This window comes from Borostomias antarcticus, assembly GCF_949987555.1.
Source record: "Borostomias antarcticus genome assembly, chromosome: 29".
NCBI classification, from domain to species: domain Eukaryota; kingdom Metazoa; phylum Chordata; class Actinopteri; order Stomiiformes; family Stomiidae; genus Borostomias; species Borostomias antarcticus.
Genome location: NC_140262.1, coordinates 335,086 through 355,658, shown reverse-complemented (window position 1 = coordinate 355,658; position 20,573 = coordinate 335,086). Strand labels below are relative to the sequence as shown.

General features: G+C 50.8%; 3 protein-coding genes across 3 annotated transcripts in view; 1 reads left to right on the top strand and 2 right to left on the bottom strand.

Annotated features, from left to right (window-relative positions):
* The window catches only part of hlfb (HLF transcription factor, PAR bZIP family member b), a gene marked incomplete at both ends in the record, with an annotated part of 9,253 nt that extends 2,353 nt beyond the window's left edge, over positions 1-6,900 (top strand). Inside the window, 2 exons of the mRNA XM_084459822.1 lie at positions 6,110-6,324; positions 6,685-6,900. Of these exons, the coding sequence (XP_084315948.1) occupies positions 6,110-6,324; positions 6,685-6,900 (431 nt within the window). The remainder of the gene's footprint in view (positions 1-6,109; positions 6,325-6,684) is intronic.
* A 6,728-nt stretch (positions 6,901-13,628) lies between these two features.
* On the bottom strand, positions 13,629-13,976 carry smim36 (small integral membrane protein 36; the record flags this gene model as incomplete). The annotated part of the gene is made up of 1 exon (XM_084459821.1): positions 13,629-13,976. One exon carries the CDS (start codon positions 13,974-13,976, stop codon positions 13,629-13,631), a length of 348 nt encoding a protein of 115 aa, XP_084315947.1.
* A 5,750-nt stretch (positions 13,977-19,726) lies between these two features.
* LOC311326842 (transmembrane protein 100-like) lies at positions 19,727-20,185 on the bottom strand (the record flags this gene model as incomplete). The annotated part of the gene is made up of 1 exon (XM_084459820.1): positions 19,727-20,185. The coding sequence occupies one exon, from the start codon at positions 20,183-20,185 to the stop codon at positions 19,727-19,729; it is 459 nt and encodes a 152-aa protein (XP_084315946.1).
* Between the last annotated feature and the right edge of the window lie 388 nt (positions 20,186-20,573).

Below are 20,573 nucleotides of genomic sequence, written 5' to 3'. Positions count from 1 at the left end.
CTCTTGGGCTTGTCTCTGTGTGATGATCAGTGTTTTAGGATCACACTGTCCTCAGCAAAACTAGGTCAGCAGGAGGAAACCCTCACGTCAACCAGCCGGTCTCAGGCGGGAAAAACGCTGCCACTCATTTGTTTTGACCCACCAATATTTGCCTTCATACAGTAAAGAGAGCCTGGGAGGCCCTGAAGAGAGGAGGATAGGGGCCCTGTAGAGAGGAGGATAGGGGCCCTGTAGAGAGGAGGATAGGGGCCCTGTAGAGAGGAGGAGGGGCCCTGTAGAGAGGAGGATAGGGGCCCTGTAGAGAGGAGGATAGGGGCCCTGTAGAGAGGAGGATAGGTCTGTGAGAGGATAGGGGCCCCTGTAGAGAGGAGGATAGGGCCCTGTCAGAGAGGAGGATAGGAGGCCCTGTAGAGAGGAGGGTAGGGGCCCTGTAGAGAGGATAGGGGCCCTGTAGAGAGGAGGATAGGGGCCCTGTAGAGAGGAGGAGAGGGCCTGTAGAGAGGAGGATAGGGGCCCTGTAGAGAGGAGGATAGGGGCCCTGTAGAGAGGAGGATAGGGGCCCTGTAGAGAGGAGGATAGGGGCCCTGTAGAGAGGAGGATAGGGGCCCTGTAGAGAGGAGGAGGGGCCCTGTAGAGAGGAGGATAGGGGCCCTGTAGAGAGGATAGGGCCTGTAGAGAGGAGGATAGGGGGCCCTGTAGAGAGGAGGATAGAGGCCCTGTAGAGAGGAGGATAGGGGCCCTGTAGAGAGGAGGATAAGGGGCCCTGTAGAGAGGAGGATAGGGGCCCTGTAGAGAGGAGGATAGGGGCCCTGTAGAGAGGAGGATAGGGGCCCTGTAGAGAGGAGGATAGGGCCTGTAGAGAGGAGGATAGAGGCCCTGTAGAGAGGAGGATAGGGGCCCTGTAGAGAGGAGGATAGGGGCCCTGTAGAGAGGAGGATAGGGGCCCTGTAGAGAGGAGGAGAGGGGCTGTAGAGAGGAGGATAGGGGCCCTGTAGAGAGGAGGATAGGGGCCCTGTAGAGAGGGGGATAGGGGCCCTGTAGAGAGGAGGATAGGGGCCTGTAGAGAGGAGGATAGGGGCCCTGTAGAGAGGGGGATAGGGGCCCTGTAGAGAGGAGGATAGGGGCCCCGTAGAGAGGAGGATAGGGGCCCTGTAGAGAGGAGGATAGGGCCTGTAGAGAGGAGGATAGGGGCCCTGTAGAGAGGAGGATAGGGGCCCTGTAGAGAGGAGGATAGGGCCTGTAGAGAGGAGGATAGGGCCTGGTTGATCAACACCTCAGAGAGCTGTGTGAGTACAGAGATGGAACAGGAGATGTAATGTAAGTTGTAGAAATATGATACGATGATAAGATGATAAGAATATGAGATGATATATCATAAGGTACCACCAGAAGATGCAAGACCAAGGCCAACAGGATCCGGAAAGACCCCAGCCTCCCAGGCAAACGGACTGTTCTCTCTGCTAGGGTCAGGGAAAGACCCCAGCCTCCCAGGCAAACGGACTGTTCTCTCTGCTAGGGTCAGGGAAAGACCCCAGCCTCCCAGGCCAACGGACTGTTCTCTCTGCTAGGGTCAGGGAAAGACCCCAGCCTCCCAGGCCAACGGACTGTTCTCTCTGCTAGGGTCAGGGAAAGACCCCAGCCTCCCAGGCCAACGGACTGTTCTCTCTGCTAGGGTCAGGGAAAAGATACCTCACACACACATGCCAAGCATGGAGAGACTCAGGAACAGCTGTTTTCCACAAACAGTTCGGCGTCTGAATGACTCTACCTAACATATAGTACAACTATATCCAGTGGATCAGAATCTGTAGTGTATATAACACAACCAAATGCAAATATCAGTATACCCCCTCCCCCCAGGATTCTTTATTATAGCTATAGCATGTACATAACACACCCATTATGTATTTATTCTTCTACAACGGAGAGTTTGGATACTTGATTCTGATTGGCTAGCAGCCGTGGTAAAATACTCTGTAACCCACGGCTGCGACCGCATAACAATTAGTATTAATGCGCCGTCAATCTCATTGATGAGGCCATTGATAAGATCAAGCGGTAGGCTCTGTTTTGCGTAGATATATACAGTATAGCATGCACATAATCCATCCAGACCAGTATCTATTTTACCCTTATCTTTATACTGCATAGAAATGGTACTTCTTGTGTAATTTGTACATTTGTAATTTGTAAATGGAGTATTGGAGTTTATCTGTAATGAGCATCTTGGAGAATCTTGGAGCCGACAGCAACATTTCACTGTTTGTTTGTTTATTAGGATCTCTTTTAGCCATCGGCTAGTCTTCCAAGAGTCCTCAACTAAAACATACAGTACAATACATACAATGTATACAATAATGCAGAAAATACTACAATTAGTAGAAAATACTACAATTCATAAATAGAATTCAAGAATAAATAAGAAAAGAAAGAAACATGACATCACTGTGACTGTACATTACATGTGACAAATAAAGCAATCTTCAATCTTGAAGGTAATAGATTAATATGTAAAACATGTTCATATCAGGTTTATTACATGTTTATTGCATGTCTATGACATGTTCACATCATTAGTGACGTACACATGGTCAGGAGTCAAATGTCAGTGTGAGAGTTTGTGATGTGATGGGGGATGATCACATGTCAGTGTGAGAGTTTGTGATGTGATGGAGGATGATCACATGTCAGTGTGAGTTTGTGATGTGATGGGGGATGATCACATGTCAGTGTGAGAGTTTGTGATGTGATGGGGGATGATCACATGTCAGTGTGAGAGTTTGTGATGTGATGGGGGATGATCACATGTCAGTGTGAGAGTTTGTGATGTGATGGGGGATGATCACATGTCAGTGTGAGAGTTTGTGATGTGATGGGGGATGATCACATGTCAGTGTGAGAGTTTGTGATGTGATGGGGGATGATCACATGTCAGTGTGAGAGTTTGTGATGTGATGGGGGATGATCACATGTCAGTGTGAGAGTTTGTGATGTGATGGGATGATCACATGCATCTGCTGTGTGACGGTCATGAAGCAGCTGATCTCAGTCCTCAGCCTTCACCCCCTGCTGAGACAGGAAGCGCGCCCTGCCAGCTCCCCCGAAATACATACACACATGCTCAGGGGGCACACACACAGGTGGCGCACATGCTCAGTGCAGCTACACTCCTGTCTCTCTCTCTCTCTCTCTTTCACACACACACATGCACGAGCACACGCACACACACACACACACACACACACACACACACACACACACACACACACACACACACACACACACACACAGTTTCTGGTCACGTTTGAGGCCATCTGACCACCAGTATGCTGCCTATTGTCCACCACATCTGCTAGAGCCCAGCTTATCCTCTCCTCTTTCTCAGTTTACCCCTCATCCCTCTCTACCCCTCCTCTCCTCCCCTCCCCTCTCACCCCTCATCCCTCTCTACCCCTCCTCTCCTCCCCTCTCACCCCTCATCCCTCTCTACCCCTCCTCTCCTCCCCTCCTCTCCTCCCCTCATCCCTCTCTACCCCTCCTCTCCTCCCCTCCGTCACCCCTCATCCCTCTCTACCTCTCCTCCCCTCCTCTCCTCCCCTCATCCCTCTCTACCCCTCCTCTCCTCCCCTCCCCTCTCACCCCTCATCCCTCTCTACCCCTCCTCTCCTCCCCTCCCCTCCCCTCTCACCCCTCATCCCTCTCTACCCCTCCTCTCCTCCCCTCCCCTCTCACCCCTCATCCCACTCTACCCCTCCTCCCCTCCCCTCTCACCCCTCATCCCTCTCTACCCCTCCTCTCCTCCCCTCCCCTCTCACCCCTCATCCCTCTCTACCTCTCCTCCCCTCCCCTCTCACCCCTCATCCCTCTCTACCCCTCCTCCCCTCCCCTCTCACCCCTCATCCCTCTCTACCCCTCCACTCCTCCCCTCCCCTCTCACCCCTCATCCCTCTCTACCCCTCCTCTCCTCCCCTCCCCTCTCACCCCTCATCCCTCTCTACCCCTCCTCCCCTCCCCTCCGTCACCCCTCATCCCTCTCTACCCCTCCTCTCCTCTCCTCCCCTCTCACCCCTCATCCCTCTCTACCCCTCCTCTCCTCCCCACTCACCCCTCATCCCTCTCTACCCCTCCTCTCCTCCCCTCACCCCTCATCCCTCTCTACCCCTCCTCTCTCACCCCTCATCCCTCTCTACCCCTCCTCTCCTCCCCTCTGTCATCCCTCTCTACCCCTCCTCCCCTCCCCTCTCACCCCTCATCCCTCTCTACCCCTCCTCTCCTCTCCTCCCCTCCGCTCTCACCCCTCATCCCTCTCCTCCCCTCCCCTCTCACCCCTCATCCCTCTCTACCCCTCCTCTCCTCCCCTCCCACCCCTCCTCTCCTCTCCTCCCCTCCCCTCCCCTCTCACCCCTCATCCCTCTCTACCTCTCCTCTCCTCTCCTCCCCCCTCACCCCTCATCCCTCTCTACCCCTCCTCTCCTCCCCTCCCCTCTGTCACTGATGTCATGACACCACAGCAGACAAGCGGTGCTGATTCCTGTTTTGATCTCACTGATTGTCTGACTGCTGTGAGAGTCCAGACCACCCAGGGCTGGGTTAAAAACATAGATTCATCGATTCTGAATTGATTCTGAATCAAATGATTCTGAATCGATTCATGAATCCCAAAATCGATCTTTTATTTAATGAATGAATGAATAAATGAAGGAATGAATAGTTAATTCATTCATTCAATGATTCATTCATTCATTTTTGGAAATCAGTATCGATACCCAGCCCTAGTATTGATGTGTTGCATAACTTGGCAGTCATGTTATTAAGGTTACAGCAAAAAAAAAAAAAGGTTTTAGTAACACTAACCGAATCAATATTGAATCGAATCGAATCTAATTGAATCGTGATAATCGATTCTGAACGTTGTGAATCGGAATCGAACCGATTCTTGAAATTCGAATCGATACCCAGCCTTACAGACCACAACACCCTGCTCCTTCACCCCCACTTACAACTCTGTTTACCTGGATGTTTGCGGATGGGGGCGGGGGTGGAACTGGGAAAACCGGATCACTAGGGACAGACGGGGCCTGTGTTTGTGTGGTGAAGGTGTGTGTGACCCAGGGCTGAAGCCCCAGAGTGTTGGACCATGGCTGTGTGGTGAAGGTGTGTGTGACCCAGGGCTGAAGCCCCAGAGTGTTGGACCATGGCTGTGTGGTGAAGGTGTGTGTGACCCAGGGCTGAAGCCCCAGAGTGTTGGACCTGGCGCTCTCAGGGCAGCGCAGGCCACTGAATACAAACACACACACTAGCAACGAATACACTTAGGAGGGAGGAGAGAGAGAGGGAGGGAGGGAGAGAGGGATAAGGTGAGATTGAGTGTGTGTGTGTGTGTGTGTGTGTGTGTGTGTGTGTGTGTGTGTGTGTGTGTGTGTGTGTGTGTGAGGCGAGAGTGTCGGTGATGCAGGAGCTCTTGGGTCTCCGGGAGGGGGTCCAGAGCGGAGCTGGAAAGGGGCTCGAGGAGGAGGACGTTTTAGGCACCACCTGGGGGGGGGGGGGGGGGGGTCGGCTCAGTACAGGAGGGCTCGGGGCTCCACACTCGCTTGAGACTTGAAGCCATTGTGTCTTGGGGAGGTGACTCAAGACTTGACAGTGTGAGACTGCCTTGCGACCCACAGAATAGTGAAAATTGAATCATGCAAATTGACGCGGTCAATATTTAACGCGCCAGATGGTTTGTTCCACACAGCCATCTGGGAAAGCTTAATTGGAAGCCATTTAGAAAAGGGGAGGCACTTTCAAAAATACTTGGCAGGTGATTGGATGAACCATCTGTCTATCACCGTCTATCACGGGCTAACTTCAATAATCAGATCAACGCTCTCGTTGTCGTCACACCTAAACCACACCGGTAGCTGCAAACAGAATAATCAGCTTGTGAGTTCAGGATGGTCTCACCAGTCTACATCTCTCTGATCTGCAGAGGTAATGAGAAGAGAAGACTGACCATACTCCCTTTCCAGCACTCTGACTTTGCTCTGCCTCTGCTGCCCCCTGGTGGAGTCAGTATGTATCTTGGTATTTAAGTCATGTGACGGTAATGATGCGTCTCTCTCCCCAGCCGTGTCCTCAGCCAGGAGCTCGCCCGGCCCCATCGACCCAGAGTCCATCCAGGTGGTGTCGGGGTACGAGCCCGACCCAGCCGACCTGGTGCTGTCCAGTGTCCCCGGGCAGGAGGTGTTCGACCCCAGGAAATGCAAGTTCTCCGCTCAGGATCTGAAGCCGCAGCCCATGATCAAGAAGGCTCGCAAGGTGTTGATGCCAGATGACATGAAGGTAATTTGGAGCTGGTTGAACATAGTAACAGGTGTGTGTGTGTGTAACCGTGTGTGTGTGTGTGTGTGGGTGTAACCGTGTGTGTGTGTGTGTGTGTGTGTGTGTGTGTGTGAACGTATCTGTGTGATTGACAGGCCTGTCTGGTTGGTGAGGCATGCAGACACAGTTATTAGCCATGATTATTATGGTCCGGCTCTGTCTTTGGCAACAAGTGGTGATAGAATTAGCCTGACACACACACACACACACACACACACACACACACACACACACACACACACACACACACACACACACACAGAATCTGAGGTACATGCTTATAGTATATGTATTTTTCTCCTCTCTTCCTCTCTTGAGCAGGACGACAGGTACTGGGCACGGCGCAGGAAGAACAACATGGCCGCCAAGCGCTCGCGCGACGCGCGTCGCCTGAAGGAGAACCAGATCGCCATCCGGGCCAGCTTCCTGGAGAAGGAGAACGCGGTGCTGAGGCAGGAAGTGGTGGACATGAGAAAAGAGCTGGGACGCACCAAGAGCATCCTGTCCGAATACCGGGCCCAGCATGGACCCCTGTAGGACGGACGGGGCCCCCCAGAACGCCCCCCCACCAGCCTTTTAATACGAACTCTACACGGGCGCAGCCAACACCCCCGTCCACCCCCCCCCCGTCTCTCTCTATCCTCCCTGCAGTCTCTACCCCCCCCCCCCGACTATTTTAACTACCCAAAACTCCAGTTATATTTGAAACTCGGGTGGGGTGGAATTCTGTCTGAAATATTTATATTTTCTACTCTACCACTTACGTTAGGAACAGTGCTGTGCTTGTGAGTCCCGTCCAGTTCTGTGTGGTCTTTCTCTGGTGTTTGTGTCCCAGCTACCGTCCTGCTGGTCCAGCTACTGTCCTACTGTCCAGCTACTGTCCTGCTGGTCCAGCTACTGTCCTACTGTCCTACTGTCCTACTGTCCAGCTACTGTCCTACTGGTCAGCTACCGTCCTACTGGTCCAGCTACTGTCCTACTGGTCCAGCTACCGTCCTACTGGTCCAGCTACCGTCCTGCTGGTCCAGCTACCGTCCTACTGGTCCAGCTACTGTCCTACTGGTCCAGCTACTGTCCTACTGGTCCAGCTACTGTCCTACTGTCCAGCTACTGTCCTACTGGCCCAGCTACTGTCCTACTGTCCAGCTACCGTCCTACTGTCCAGCTACTGTCCTACTGACCCAGCTACTGTCCTACTGGTCCAGCTACCGTCCTGCTGGTCCAGCTACCGTCCTGCTGGTCCAGCTACCGTCCTACTGTCCAGCTACTGTCCTACTGTCCAGCTACTGTCCTACTGGTCCAGCTAGTGTCCTGCTGGTCCAGTTACTGTCCTACTGTCCTGCTGGTCCATCTACTGTCCTACTAGCCCAGCTCCTGTCCTACTGTCCTACTGTCCAACTACTGTCCTGCTGGTCCAGCTACTGTCCTACTAGCCCAGCTACTGTCCTACTGTCCTACTGTCCAACTACTGTCCTACTGTCCAGCTACTGTCCTACTGGTCCAGCTACTGTCCAGCTGGTCCAGCTACTGTCCTACTGTCCAGCTACTGTCCTACTGTCCTACTGTCCAGCTACTGTCCTACCGTCCTACTGTCCAGCTACTGTCCTGCTGGTCCAGCTACTGTCCTACTGTCCAGCTACCGTCCTACTGGTCCAGCTACTGTCCTACTGTCCTACTGTCCAGCTACTGTCCTACTGTCCAGCTACTGTCCTACTGTCCAGCTACCGTCCTACTGATCCAGCTACCGTCCTGCTGGTCCAGCTACTGTCCTACTGTCCTGCTGGTCCATCTACTGTCCTGCTGGTCCAGCTACTGTCCTACTGTCCAGCTACTGTCCTACTGGTCCAGCTACTGTCCAGCTAGCGTCTCGTGTCCCTCTGGAGAGGGCCTGTGTGGAACCGTTCACTTGCTATCTGCTCCACTTCTACCTTGTGTTTTTGTTTTCATTATTTGGTTTTCATATTAAATGTCATTATCAGAGATAAGCTTTTTTTTTTTTTTTTTTAAGCTTAGTAGCACTTTGTCTTAAAGAATCACTGAACACACTTTATATCAATCCGCCAATCGTGCGTTCGGGTTAGCTCAGAGTGCTATGTCGTGCGTATGAACCCTGTACGTCACCCTATAAGTCACCCTCCTATGTCACCCCTATGTCAGTGTTATGAGCAGTGTTATGTAGGCGGAACAGAGGTTGTTGGAATTTGACTCTAATTTGTGATCATGCTAAACTGGACTGTCAAAAACCAAAGCAATAAGTGCCATCGTCCCTCACGGAGCCGTCCGCTAGGCGTGGCCCTGACCGCCCGATGATCCGATTGTTTCTATGACCACGGGTGAAAAGGACAGGTGTGTTAGGATGTGTCGTACAAAGCTGTGTTTTTGTCCAGCGGAGCGATACCTCCCGGGTGTTCTCACTGGTTCAGTGTTAATGTGATTCCTTGCCAGCCCTCACTTAATGAGCATAGCTGACCCGTGTTAATGAGAGTAATAACTATGATTACGACTATAATTATTGCTACATTTGTGTCTTTACCTATAACCTGGCATGTTTATTTTGTATTTATTTTGTTCAGTCATCCAAATTTCGAATAGTACTTCAATGTTTTTACCTCATGACTCATGACTTTGGCTCAGCGGTGAGTCTGCCCTCTAGTGGCGGAGTGAGAGATGACTGTAACAGGCGTTCTTTGGGAGACGCCAGGTGGCGCCGTTGGAGGCGGAGGAGCGTGAAAAGTGAATGTTAAGCCTACGTTCACGTTCTGACGTGATCACGTTCACGTTCACGTTCAGCCGTGATCCACGTGCCGCCCCGCTCCTCCCACTGCAGTTCGGGATCACGTTGTAACTCTTGACTACAGACCAAAAGATTACAGTCTACAGAGGATTTATTGAGATAACATATTTATATATATGGTTTTAATGTTTATACAAAGCTTTTTGTACAGTATGTTTTCCTACATAGATATTTCCTGTGTATTTTGCAAATGCTTATATATACAGTATATGGATTGTAGATGTATAGATCTCTATATTCAGAACGTATAGCAGATACAGTGGCCTCCATGTCTGGGTCCTGCATGATGGGCATTAGGGTGTCCTCACACAGCCTGTCACTACGTCATTCCAAACAGGCCGTCAGTCCCACCCGTCCCCTCTCATAGCGACTACCCCCTATCTGCTCTGGAGGTGTCTCAGCAGGTTTTTAGCTGACCAGGGTGTTTTTATAATAATGCTATATATATATATTAATGCTTGGATGTTCAGTTGGGTTGTTGGAGGGTTTTGCAGGACCAGGCGTCGTGCTCTACAAGGCCCAAGGGGAGGCCGCTGCTTCCCGCTCAAAATGTTTCTGTATGTATGTTTATACAGAAATGACTTTACGTGGCGTTGAGGAATGTACGAGCCCAACCGAGCACTTGTCTCATTCAGTTGTTCCTTTTGTGCAGTTTTTCTACTTTCCCCCTGATCTTGATCCCAGTTCTGCTCCCCAGGACTCTGGAATCTGTGTCTACCTGTGTCTGATTATGTTTCTCATGATCAAAATAAAAAAAAATGTAACATGAATATTTTGTTTGTGTGTATTCATTGAATGATATCTCTAATGCTGCTCACATCAGAAGTGTTTGGGCCAGGCTACATCCAAGGACCCCCCAATGAGGGGCTGGAATCAGAAAGACAAGAAATCTTTTTGGATACAGATAGAATGACTGACCGGACACATGAGTAGATAGACAGACAGATAGAGTTCATGGGACATTGCCTACATCGTGACTTTGATTGGTCATCTGGATGGACACTCCAACTCTGGTTGGTGGTCAGCATAGTCACTCTGATTCTGATTGGTTGTCGGGATCGTCACTCCAACTCTTATTGTTAGTCAGGATATAATTCTGGTTGTTGGTCAGAAGTCACTCAGAATCGGCCTGGTGGTCCGGGCAGTAATTCCAATATCCACCACCAGAGGGCACTCAATCACCATGGGTGAAATAATTGAAATTGTTGAATATCATGTTTGTTTGTGTTTAGAATCAAACACAGGGACTAAGGAGTAGTACGGGGACACAGCTGTACCTCCTCTTTCCTTTTCTCAGTTCACCAAAGTATTCTGTCCCTCTCCTCCCCTCTCCTCCTCTCTCCTCCTCTCCTCCCCTCTCCTCCTCTCTCCTCCTCTCCTCTCTCCTATCACGACCACCTGATGCCACAGCAGTAGGACAAGCAGTAGGAAAAACAAAGAGTGCAGTCCCCCCCCCCCCCACACACACACTCTCTCTCTCTCTCTCTCTCTCTCTGTTCAACAGTCACAGGAAACTTTAATAATGTTTATTCAGTTTTATAGTTTTTATTAATCCTTTTATACAATCATATTTTCATCAGATAAGGTCATTTGAAACCTCTTTTCAATAAATATGTCTTTTGACTTTCATTATATGCTTTTTGCAAAACCACACATATTACTTCAGAGAAAGGACAACATTTAAGTAAAAGTTTCCAGTTTAAATGTACTTTTTACAACACTTGCCATATGTGGCCTGACGAGCTCATCGGTCGGGACTGATGCTCCAGGGCTAAAGTTAGATGCCATGTAGTGGAAAATAGGGTTCCAAAAGGGTTCTTCTGTTGCCCCTTTGGGAGGAACCCCTATTTAAAAACCCTTTGAAGGCCCTGTTTGGTTTGTGGTAGAACCTTTTTTGGTTAAATATTGTTATTTAGCTTGAACTTGAAAGACAGTGGGGATTTTTCAGTGATTCTCCCACAGGACCAAACGAAGGCCCCTGGATGGATCTAGCACCTTTTTTTGGTGGAGAACTTGGCCCAACTTTTCTGCCTGCTGTCATACATGATCTCTGTCTGTCTCTCTGTCTGTCTCACTCTCTCTTTTGGTCTGTCTGTCTGTCTGTCTGTCTCTCTCTCTCTCTCTCTCTCTCTCTCTCTTTTGGTCTGTCTGTCTGTCTGTCTCTCTCTCTCTCTCTCTCTCTCTCTCTCTTTTGGTCTGTCTGTCTGTCTGTCTGTCTGTCTGTCTGTCTGTCTGTCTGTCTGTCTGTCTGTCTGTCTGTCTGTCTGTCAGTGTTGCATGTCAGGCTGATGTGCCCATTAGAACAGCCTCTATGTCAGAGCAGGATATGACAACACGCTCCCTATTTACCAGCTCAGCCTTATGTAACCCCTGCAGAGCAACCAATCAGCAGCAGACTACATAATACAATACCCTAATACGCTGTGCACTAGCCCATAATCCCCCAAACATGAAATATTGGGAAGTATCTGTGTTATTCATATTGAGAGTGAGTCGATGCTGTCTGTCAGTGGCTGGGGGCTGAGCTGTCGGCCATTGTTGTTATATAAGAAGATTACAGCCTGAACTAAAAAACAGAGGAATATACAATATACAAAGAGAGGCGTCTCCATGCACGCTAAATACAGGTGCTGTTTGGATGTCCCTGTGGAGCAGCCCTCTAAAGACCTCCTGAGAAAACTTTCTGGTTCCTACTTGGACCTTTTGTTCAGTGGCCGTGCAAGCTGTCTTGTTCTTTTGGCAGGGAGTGGTCTGGTCTGGTCTGGTCTGGTCTGGTCTGGTCTGGTCTGGTCTGGTTTGGTCTGGTCTGGTCTGGTCTGGTCTGGTCTGGTCTGGTCTGGTCTGGCTTGGTCTGGTCTGGCCTGGTCTGGTCTGGTCTGGTCTGGTCTCCTCTCTGATGTCACTGCCCAGTACTTCTGTAGCTCAGGTGGCCTTGAGGATTGGGTGCTTCTGGGATCTGGAGTCTTGCTTAGTCAGTGGATGTCCTGGGGAAAGGAAACAGGAAGGAGTATTAAAGGCACATTCCATATAATCCTGTTGAGCAACAATCCCTTATCCTACTCGATCTGTCCTGGAGAAATGAACTGATAAACGGCTGGAGATTTGGTACCAGACCTGGGTCCAAATACTACCTAAAAATCAAATGATTTCAAATACTATTTGACCATGGTCTCCTTGTTCCAGGACTGTCATCCTGTCATACCAAGTACACTCACCCTTTTCCTCAGTGCACTCTCTTTTTATTCAACCGTGTAGTGGAGCTGCCTGTCTAGACCGGACTGTTCCTTTAAGTCCGACTCCATTCTAGGATGGAGGGCTAAGGTTGGTGTGTGGTCACTGCTGACAGCCAAACAGATGTCTGAGTAAAACCCATTGTCACAACAACCTGATCCTATGTAGCTCTCCTAGAGCCAGTCCCATTGGACGAAAGCACATGGCTCCGTGGCTAAAGCCGTGGCAGCGTTAACCCTTTCAGCAGCAGCCGTCTCATGTCCCGAGCACACGTCAGAGTGTAGAGTGACGAGCATTCATCCTATTGGTTTATGCAGTGAGGCTTTGGGACCTCCAACCCACATCCATCTCCCTGATGGAGGTCTGTGGGGGGCTCAGGCGGGATTTAGCTGCTGGTGACAGAGGTTGTGAGGGCAGCTGAGTGCTTAGTGTCTGGGACCGAGGAGAGGGGAGGGGGAGGGAGAGGTTCGTGTTGTCCTTGTCGTCCATTCCTGTCCGATCTGTCCATTGGGCACGCCCCCCCCCCCACCCCCCCCCCGCCCCCTACAGTCCTGTCTGTCTGTTTGCCTGCTTGCGGGTGTGTGTTAAGGGTGTTAGGAATACAAATTTCCACTGGGAAGCCAGAAGTACCAATGACATGACAAGTGTGTGTGTGTGTGTGTGTGTGTGTGCGTGCGTGTGTGTGTGTGTGCAGGAAGAGTCTCTCTTATACACCACCTCCATTCATGTCAGCTCCATCACACCAATGTGTCACATCAATCACCGCCATCCATCACTGAGACTACCTCAGTGGCTTATATGCTTTACATGCATCACTGTAGGATGAATATTGAATCCAGTCCAGATACCGTCCACCAGTGATTGATTCCCACGCATTTGCTAATGCACACAAGTGCATGTTGGTTTGAACATTCATTAAATGAGATGATGTCCTTGAAACACTGAACACATTGGGTTACACACACACACACACACACACACACACGCACACACACACACACACACACACACTAACCACAGCTTACCTTCTCTGTGTGATCCTCTGCTATTTACACATAAAATTGTCCGAAAATAAAAAATAAAAAATGTAAAGAGCGACGGAACAAAAATGTACAAAACAGAAAAGCAGCATTTTTGGGACCACGGATCCTCTTAGGACTTTCAACCCATCAGTCAAACATCTCCTTCTTCACCTCCGTCCCTGACCCCCACATGACCTCCACCCATCCCCGGAGAGTCCTCACACCAGGGTGCTCCTCTTCTCCCTCCCCGGGTCGGGGGTGAGGGGGTCGGGGGGCTTGAGGTGTCTGGCGGCCGTGTCGTCCTGCTCGCGGCCGGAGGAAGGCGGGGAGTTCGGCGTGACCACCGGGCGTACGGGCGTCTGGGCGGGGGAGGCGTCCGCGGCAGGGGTGGGGGCGGCGTCGGCGGCAGGGGTGGGGGCGTACACCTTGGTGGGGTCCTTCCCCTGGCAGTCGTACAGGATGCAGGAGATGAGGAAGACGAGGAGGAGGATGACGTAGCTGGCGACCAGGATGATCAGGTTGAGGGTGACCGGGTCAATCTCCAGGTAGAATTCCATGAAGCCCATGGCGCCGGCGCATGTCCTCGCCCCGGCCGCCGGGAGAGAGCGAGAGGAGGAGGGGAGGAGGGGAGCCCGGGGCTGGAGAGATGGGGGGAGGCGGAGGGAGAGAGGGACAGAGACCCACAGGACGTTAGAGCCAGAGCCGCACAGAGAGAGAGACGGAGCGAGAGAGAGATGGACAGTGGGGGTCGGCTACCAGAGAATGGTCATATAGCTGGAGAGAGAGAGAGAGAGAAAGAGAGAGAGAGAAAGAGAGAGAGAGAAAGAGAGAGAGAGGGGGGGGGGCAACAGATAGAGGCATCGGAGAGAAATGAAATGAGAGGGATCAACAGAGAGCTTGAGTGTGACAGCTACAGGGAGAGAGAAAGAGAAGAGAGAGAGAGAGAGAGAGAGAGAGAGAGAGAGAGAGAGAGAGAGAGAGAAAGATGGGAGAGCGGCAGCAGGCCAGAGTGGATATGAGCCTTTGTGCTTAAAGGATGATAATCCTCACTGGTCCTCAACCTTGACTTCCTGCAGCCAATGATTAAAGCTGCTCAGTTTAATAACTTAAGACACCATTTTAATTTAGTCAACTGCACACACAGTAACAGGATGGGAGAGGCACAACCATTCACAGCAATATGGGGAGGATAGGATACACACACACACACACACACTCACAAACACACACGCACACGTTCACACACACACACACACACACACACGCACGCACGCACGCACACACACACACACACACACGCACACACACACACACACACACATCCCTACCTAACCTGTCAGCTTGCCACAAACATGTCACTTTGGAGATTTTGGGAATCATGTATGAATGACATCACCACTGGTGATTAACGTTTGATAAAGAATTCAAATTAGATTAAAAACACACGTGGGCAGAATGGGCACAGGTTTAAATTTCAAATCAAATGGTGAAAATGTGCACATTGTCCTATAGGCTGATCCTGACCATGGATGTCTCAGTGGGACTTGTCTCTCGGAGCTGTTGTCTCTCAGAGGAAGCTCAAATTGATGTTAGTAGGATGTTTCTGTATAAAGACATTCAATCCCAGAGAGGAAGAGAGGGAGGGGCTCCCGTCTGTGGGGTTTCCTACCTCAGAGTGCAGGGGTCAGGAGCAGCGGCCGTAGTTCAGGGGCATTGGCTTGTGTGTGTGTGTGTGTGTGTGTGTTTATGTACTGTAGTACAGCTGGGTTACTTTGGTAAAATGGGCATACACCCTAATCTCCATATCGTGCTTTGGTACTATGTGAGTGAGTATGTGTGTGTGTGTGTGTGTGTGTGTGTGTGTGTGTGTGTGTGTGTGTGTGTGTGTGTGTGTGTGTGAGTAAGAGGACCTCCCGGCTGAAACCCTCTCAGATTTTGACCATCAGCTGTGATGACGATAACCAAGGATTAGCAGGCGGAAATCTCCTCTCTCTGCTGATGTCCAGGGGCCGCTGGGGGATGAATAGAAGACAGAGAGAGAGCAAAAAGAGCAAGACTCACTTTCACTAGGACCTCACAGCTGGCCTCCGCAAGGTCTCTATGGAGACAAGAGTCTCCCAGAGCCTGTCGCCATCTAGAGGACTACAGAGGAACTGCTGGTCAGGGCCCTGCGAGTGACCGGCGTCCCTTGAAGCACAGGAAAAACTCCCTCTGTTCTCCTTAGATCTCCGAGACTCTGTGAGATCCTCCTGTGACCACGTCTCCATCAGTATGTTGAAAAAAACACGAGAAACAGCTGATTAGGGACGAGAAACAGCTGATTAGGGACGAGAAACAGCTGATTAAGGACGTACAGCCAGGACCTCTGGGAGAAGGGGGGTGGGGGGGGGCAGAAGTGGTAGACAAAGAACAAATTGAACAGACAGAAATGTCCTAGTTGTCCTAATTCCTCTTCCTGTGTCACCATGCTACCGCCAGCAGCGTTGAGTGACACTGGGTCATGATGACTATCACACAGTTATGGAGTCGGCCATTCTTCTTAACACAATGTGGATTTCCTGAACTGAGGTGTTTTTGCTTCGGGCACCACCAACCGACCCCTCCTAATGCACCATAGTAAGACTAGAGCTGGACAACTCTTTGTTTCAAGAAACCTTTAAATCCATTGTCACCACAGAAATGAGAAGCGTGTAGACGACTGATCTAGCGGGGCTGGGCAGGACGGAAAGCCCCTCCTATGTGAACCTGGTTGGGCCATTGTTGGGTCTAGGTGTGGGCGCCAGAGTGCTCCTGTAAGAAGTGGGTTGGGTCTGGGCTGTTTCCCGGTACCACGTTGGGCATCCGCGCGGAGGCTGATGTACAGTACCACACTACATTACCATGGCCTGAAATCTGGCCTCAAACCACCCCAAAAGAGGACCATACCTCTTCCTGCATAATTCCAATAAGATCTGCAACTTCTTGCCATAATTCAATACATGTTGCTAATGAGGATTGAAAGTCCTCTGGCATTTCCTGCTGAATGGAGCAAGTAAACAGTTATTACTGTCCAATTAGGTGAAGGATATGAGGGTTTAACCACTGGCTGTCCCCTTATCCCAGTGGCTTGTGGGAAAACGTACTTGACAGAGAGATACTAATTCCCTTTAAGCCTTAAGGCACAGTTGAGTTCCCTAGGAGATCCGGAGGTCCAGTCATGTTCTCATACTAGGGTCGCTTCTGGGATGAGGCGCTCACTTCCTGCCTCTATCATGCTGGAACATCAGCAGTTGGCCCATAGAAACGTGTTTGTATTTGCGTGCGTGCTCGTACTGTAAGCGCGTGTAGAAGCATCACCTCACACCAAAGTTGGCACGAGTCACACACTCTGCCTCTCAACTGTTGAAAGTGTTGGGTGGTTTTTTGAAATGGTAACCCAGATACACGGCCGGGCCAGATCCCACGGTTCAGATCCCACGGTTCCTGAGCTGCTGGTGTGAATCAGCGAGTGAGTGATTTGTGGGGAGTTCAATAAAATACTTATGTCTCACTAATGCATTTATAAAAAAGCAGTCTTTGACGATCCCTGAATCCCTGAACAGACTGTCCCTGTCCTCAAGTGAACCCGGCTCTTTGTGTTGCACAAGTTGTACAAATACTTCAGGAAAAGGATGAACCCAACATGAACATTAGCCTCAAATCTGACCAGTGAAACACAGTGTAGTGGTAATAGCACAGACTAATGGATCTCAAGACTATATAATTGTAATGGACTATATAGCCTCAGCTCAATGGACTATATAGCCTATACATCAGCTCCAGCCCCTCTAGCTGACTCATGTAACCTATCCTGGGTTATTCTGGAGCGTATTGCAGAGGTATCCTGGGTTATTCTGGAGCGTATTGCTGAGGTATCCTGGGTTATTCTGGAGCGTATTGCAGAGGTATCCTGGGTTATTCTGGAGCGTATTGCAGAGGTATCCTGGGTTATTCTGGAGCGTATTGCAGAGGTATCCTGGGTTATTCTGGAGCGTAATGCTGAGGTATCCTGGGTTATTCTGGAGCGTATTGCAGAGGTATCCTGGGTTATTCTGGAGCCTATTGCAGAGGTATCCTGGGTTATTCTGGAGCGTATCAGAGGTGTGAAGTGATTTATTTTGGTGTTCAAACCAAACTACCGGCCTTGCCCATGCTGACTTCAGGCATCTGGGGGGACACCAGGGATGGAGGTGTGTGTGTGTGTGTGTGTGTGTGTGTGTGTGTGTGCGTGTGTGTGTACGGCGGGGGGGGGGACTCTCATTGTTCAGAATTTGGGTTAGAGGGCGTGGATGAAACGAACAACCCTTCCTGTTCCCTCTCTGATCCTCTGTCTAGTCCTGTTCCCTGTTCCCTTTTCCGTTTCCCAGCGCCCGCTGGCGTGTCAGGCCCTAACCCTGGCGTGATGGGGTGGAGGTGGGTGGGATTGGGGAGGGGGGATAGGGTGACACCGTCCCTACTCTGGCGCCCACATCTGACGGCTGAGAGGAAGGGAGATGGGATATCCCCTTTAGACCCCGCCCCCCGCCCGGCTCCGCTGCTCACATGGCTCACACGAGACTGGGACGGTCAATCAGTCAGCGCGCCGGACCGCCATCAGGCCAGAGCCGGTCAGCAAAGCAACTGTGATGTGCTGGTGGTAACGGTTACGCCAGGGTCCCTGATGTGGTGGTTGTCGTTAACAGTTACACTAAGCTGAGGGTTGATGTGTTGATGGTACTGAGACAGTTACACCAAGCTCTGGGTGATGTGTCCATGGTAACAGTGCCGTCCCAAACCCCTTGGCTCCACTGTGGCCGTGAGCGTCAACAATCAACCATCAGAGGAAATTAATCCATAGTAATTAATGACAGCGGCTCCACTGCAGCCGTTGTGTCACGTTTGACGCCAGCGTATGACAGAATTTCCGAGGTTCATTTCTTGATTTCTGACGGTAGAACGTCGACCCTGACGGTTGACCCTGACGGTTGAACCTTACGGTTGACCCTAACGGTTGACCCTAACGGCCGCAGTGGGGCCAAGAGGGGACTGCACCTCTCACTAACTGATGACCACTAGAACCAGTGCTCTTCCTCTCTCTCTCTCTCTCTCTCCCTCTCTCTTTCTTCCCACCCCCCTCTCTCCTCTGCCATACCATTCCCAAGATGCCCCATTCCAGCGGAGGTAAAGTTAGCGCTCCCGGGGTGACAAGACGTTGTAGCCGGTGCCTCTGCCACCACCGTCCTCCCACTCTGACGCAACTCCCTCAAATTATTATTATCTGGTCTGCAGTATGAGTGTTGCTAGGCAACATAAATACAGACCATAAACACACCGCTAGCCTCTATACCCTGGACAGAGAAATACAACACCTGACATCAAATCTTAATCTCTTGGTGGCACTTTGGGACATTGAATTTAATATGACAAATATCAATATACATTATATCAACAGATTTGTTATAAATAGGAAATGATGACGGATAACATCTGAATGATGAGAATAAAATGGTTTACAGGAAGCATCCAACAGAAGCCATGACATGTTGACAGTGAGACACTTTCATTCTACGTTCTGCTTGCAGGATGGAAACTGTACACAACATCAACATCACTATGGAAACTGTACACAAGATCAACATCACTGTGGAAACTGTACACATCATCAAGGTGGGAAATAGCAAAGTGTTATAAAGGTGCATTGCAATGATTCTGTTATCACTGTCAAACACTGAATCGCAAACCTGTTTTAATTTCCAATGTTTCTCCCCTGTAATGTCACATAATATTCAACATCTAAACCTCAACTTGGCGTACCTTTTCCAAAAACGTTCTGTTGCAATATCAACATCATAGCAGCATTAGGAGTCATGGATACTGTACATCATGCCATATATGACCATCATGAAACTGAATTGTCTGTCTTCCAACAGCTGATTTCTCCAAAAACTCAATTTCAGATCCTCAAGCTGGTGAAGACCCTTGTCCCTCAACATGTCCTGCTTTGCTGGGTGTCCACTGCCTGGGTGTCCACTGCCTGGGTGTCCACTGAAGGTCAACACAGCCTGGGTGTCTTTGTTTGCAGCCATTCCAGCCACCCACCAGTCCAGGTCTGGGATGAGCCACCAAAATGTCATTTATCCTCTGGGATCAATAATGTACTACCCACCTACCTATCTAAACTCTGAGCTCAGATGGTCTTCCCCATGTAGAATGGTCTCTCCATCCTCTTGTTCTCTCCACCTCCCTCTATCCTTCCCCATGTAGAATGCTCTCTCCATCCTCTTGTTCTCTCTCCACCTCCCTCTATCCTTGCTTCCTCTCAGGCCATGTCGCCTTGCTCGGCCATGAGTGCCGTCTGGCTCTCCCTCCTCCTCTCCCTCCTCTTCCTCAGACGGACCCTCCAGCAGAGCAGGCTGGAGCCCAGAAGCCCCAGCCCGGCCGACAGCAGCACCAGGCCCAGCACCGAGATGGTGGACCCGTGGGAGTTGAACCTGTACGCCACCACCGTCACCACCACGCCGGCGATCAGCACCACCACGCCGAACGGCACCATGCACCGGTAGCAGGACAGCTCCGCCCCCCCCGTGGCCGCCGTCAGCTGGACCTCGTTGATTAGCGGCACGGTCGTCACGACGACGCCACGGTCCTTGTTGCCGGGCTTCAAACCGGCGATTTTGTCTGAGGCCGTCGGGGGGGTTGTCATGGGAACCCTGGGAGAGGGTTTGGTCGCCGGGTGGTCCGGCAGGGAGCCTTTACCGGCCAGGAAGAGGTGGGCCATCAGAACCGGAGCGCTGGGGGCGTCTGAGGTTCTGAACTGCAGCTCTGGTTCCTCTGATGTTCTGGTTTGCGGCTCTGGTTCCTCTGATGTTCTGGTTTGCAGTTCTGGTTCCTCTGATGTTCTGGTTTGCAGCTCTGGTTCCTCTGGTGTTCTGGTTTGCAGCTCTGGTTCCTCTGATGTTCTGAACTGCAGCTCTGGTTCCTCTGATGTTCTGAACTGCAGCTCTGGTTCCTCTGATGTTCTGAACTGCAGCTCTGGTTCCTCTGGTGTTCTGGTTTGCAGCTCTGGTTCCTCTGATGCTCTGGTTTGCAGCTCTGGTTCCTCTGGTGTTCTGGTCTGAATCTCTGGTTTGGTCTGAAGCTCCTATCTGCAGATAGAGAGACAACAT